Source organism: Sphaeroforma arctica, assembly GCF_001186125.1.
Source record: "Sphaeroforma arctica JP610 unplaced genomic scaffold supercont1.662, whole genome shotgun sequence".
NCBI lineage: Eukaryota > Ichthyosporea > Ichthyophonida > Sphaeroforma > Sphaeroforma arctica.
This window is the reverse complement of record NW_014039896.1, coordinates 31,224-33,322: the sequence shown is the minus strand read 5'-3', so window position 1 is coordinate 33,322 and position 2,099 is coordinate 31,224. Positions and strand designations below refer to the sequence as shown.

Here is a 2,099-nt window from a genome sequence, read left to right as displayed (position 1 = left end):
ATATATATATAAATACATTTCAAAAGATATTTGGTGTTTTTATTTTTATTTTTTATGTGTGTATCAGTACGTATCATCTATCGATATCCAAACTTTTGGGCGAACTGTCGCTGAACGTGATACATACTGCTGGGGTTCGTTTATAGCTTCAAGTGCTTTGTTGATGCCATCTGCTATAGTACTTCATCATGCACGTGCCTGCGTGGAGACTATAATATATTTTTATGCCTCTCTTAGCGTCGGACAACTGTAGAATTGTGTAGACTATGGATGAATTACATTTTTAGACTTAATATTAGTAGTTGTTTATAGATTTCTAGACGTGGTATTAGTAGTTGTTTTCCGATTTCTAAAAGCTATTATATCGTTCACAACTTCCAGAGTTACCTGGTGGTGCATGCACCAATGCGCGCACTCCAAAATGTACCACTAATCTTCACTCCATTGTTGAGGCCTCACAGGCACTACTGTATCAGAGGTCCGGAGGATTCGCCCTACGTAGGTATGTATGTGCTCATGGCATTAGTGATTTTGTCAGCAAACAGTGTTCCTAGTCAACGCATGCAACGTGTGGCATGGTTCACAGTCATGCCGAGGTTATGAACAATAACACCAACCTGCGCTTCTCGCTTCAGGTGGATACTACCACGGGAAGATCCTGTTCCCCAAAGATTACCCTTATAAGCCACCCGGTATCATGATGGTTACACCATCTGGCCGATTTCAGACAAACACAAGGTACTGTTGTCGATGTTTTACATGGAGCGTTCTAGCCCGAGTCTTCGGAATATTTTCCCTGTTCTGCTGCTGACATACATAGTTTAAAAAAGTATCTGAGTGCGCGATGTTTCTCTTGTCACTCAACCATTTCCCGATTACTCTCTCCCAAATATAGGCTGTGCTTATCCCTGAGTGACTTCCATCCAGGTAATTTCGTATTAGAATACCGCATTCAAGAAGTTGCGTGCAACCGATACATTGAGCGTCTAAGGTCCACTGACAAGTCATGTTTACAAATACAGTTGTGAGTGAATTCAAATTCAATTTGTTATAGCTAGCGCTGAAAGCCTTTTATCAAGGTTGCAACGTACAAACGTGCGATCAACATTGTCAACTGTCCACCTTATGCCATCCCCTTTCCTATTTCCATCTCTCGTCAGATACATGGCATCCGGCATGGTCCGTGTCTAGTATATTAATTGGGCTCCTCTCCTTTATGCTGGAAAACACACCCACTGCGGGTAGCGTGGAAACCACAGACACGCGCAAGAAGATACTGGCCCAGAAGTCACTGGAGACAAACCTAGCCAATGTCAAGTTTGTCAAACTATTTCCGGAAATTGCAGACGAGATTACAAAGGTAGCGTGTGTTAACTTTTCTTATTGCAGAATATGCGCCCGCCTTTGATCTCATTTGGCACTTGTAATATTTTGTCTTCTTTTTAACGTACTACAATTTTATCTTGAATCCAGAAACTAAATGACAGATATAGGTTGCAAGGTTCATCGAGCATTGGCAAACAGTCAAGCAAAGAAGATAGCAGCAAGACCAAACAACGGGGATCAGACTTGATAGCGAATGTAATACTGCTTATAATCATAATTATATTTGTTTGGGTGGTGTCAAGGATAATAGAGGAAGTGTAACATCTCGAGTAGCGCAGATGAACTGCATAGAGCGGCTTTTCTATAAGAAATAAAGACGAGAGTATCGTACGAATCGAGAATGGCCAGCCTTACATTCGAGATAAGAACTTAATATAACAGGCCGGGGTGGGATGGTTACCGTGAGAATTAGCTAATTATCTGGAAACTCTGTTTTCATATGTATATATTACATACATACATACATACATACATACATGCATGTATGAATATATAAATATCTATATTTATATAAATATATATATATATATATATATATATATATATATATACTATATATATATATATATATATATATATGTATATATATATAAATATATAAATATATATACATGCATATATATATATATCTATATAAAAATATATATACATATAAATACATACATACATACATACATACATAAATACATACATACATACATACATACATGCAT

The 2,099-nt window shown here is 37.6% G+C and overlaps 1 protein-coding gene across 1 annotated transcript; it reads left to right on the top strand.

Annotated features, from left to right (window-relative positions):
- Nucleotides 1-405: 405 nt before the first annotated feature.
- On the top strand, nucleotides 406-1,723 carry SARC_07903 (hypothetical protein; the record flags this gene model as incomplete). The annotated part of the gene is made up of 5 exons (XM_014298136.1): nucleotides 406-502; nucleotides 636-738; nucleotides 896-927; nucleotides 1,161-1,360; nucleotides 1,474-1,723. The coding sequence occupies 5 exons, from the start codon at nucleotides 406-408 to the stop codon at nucleotides 1,645-1,647; spliced, it is 606 nt and encodes a 201-aa protein (XP_014153611.1). The 3' UTR covers nucleotides 1,648-1,723.
- Between the last annotated feature and the right edge of the window lie 376 nt (nucleotides 1,724-2,099).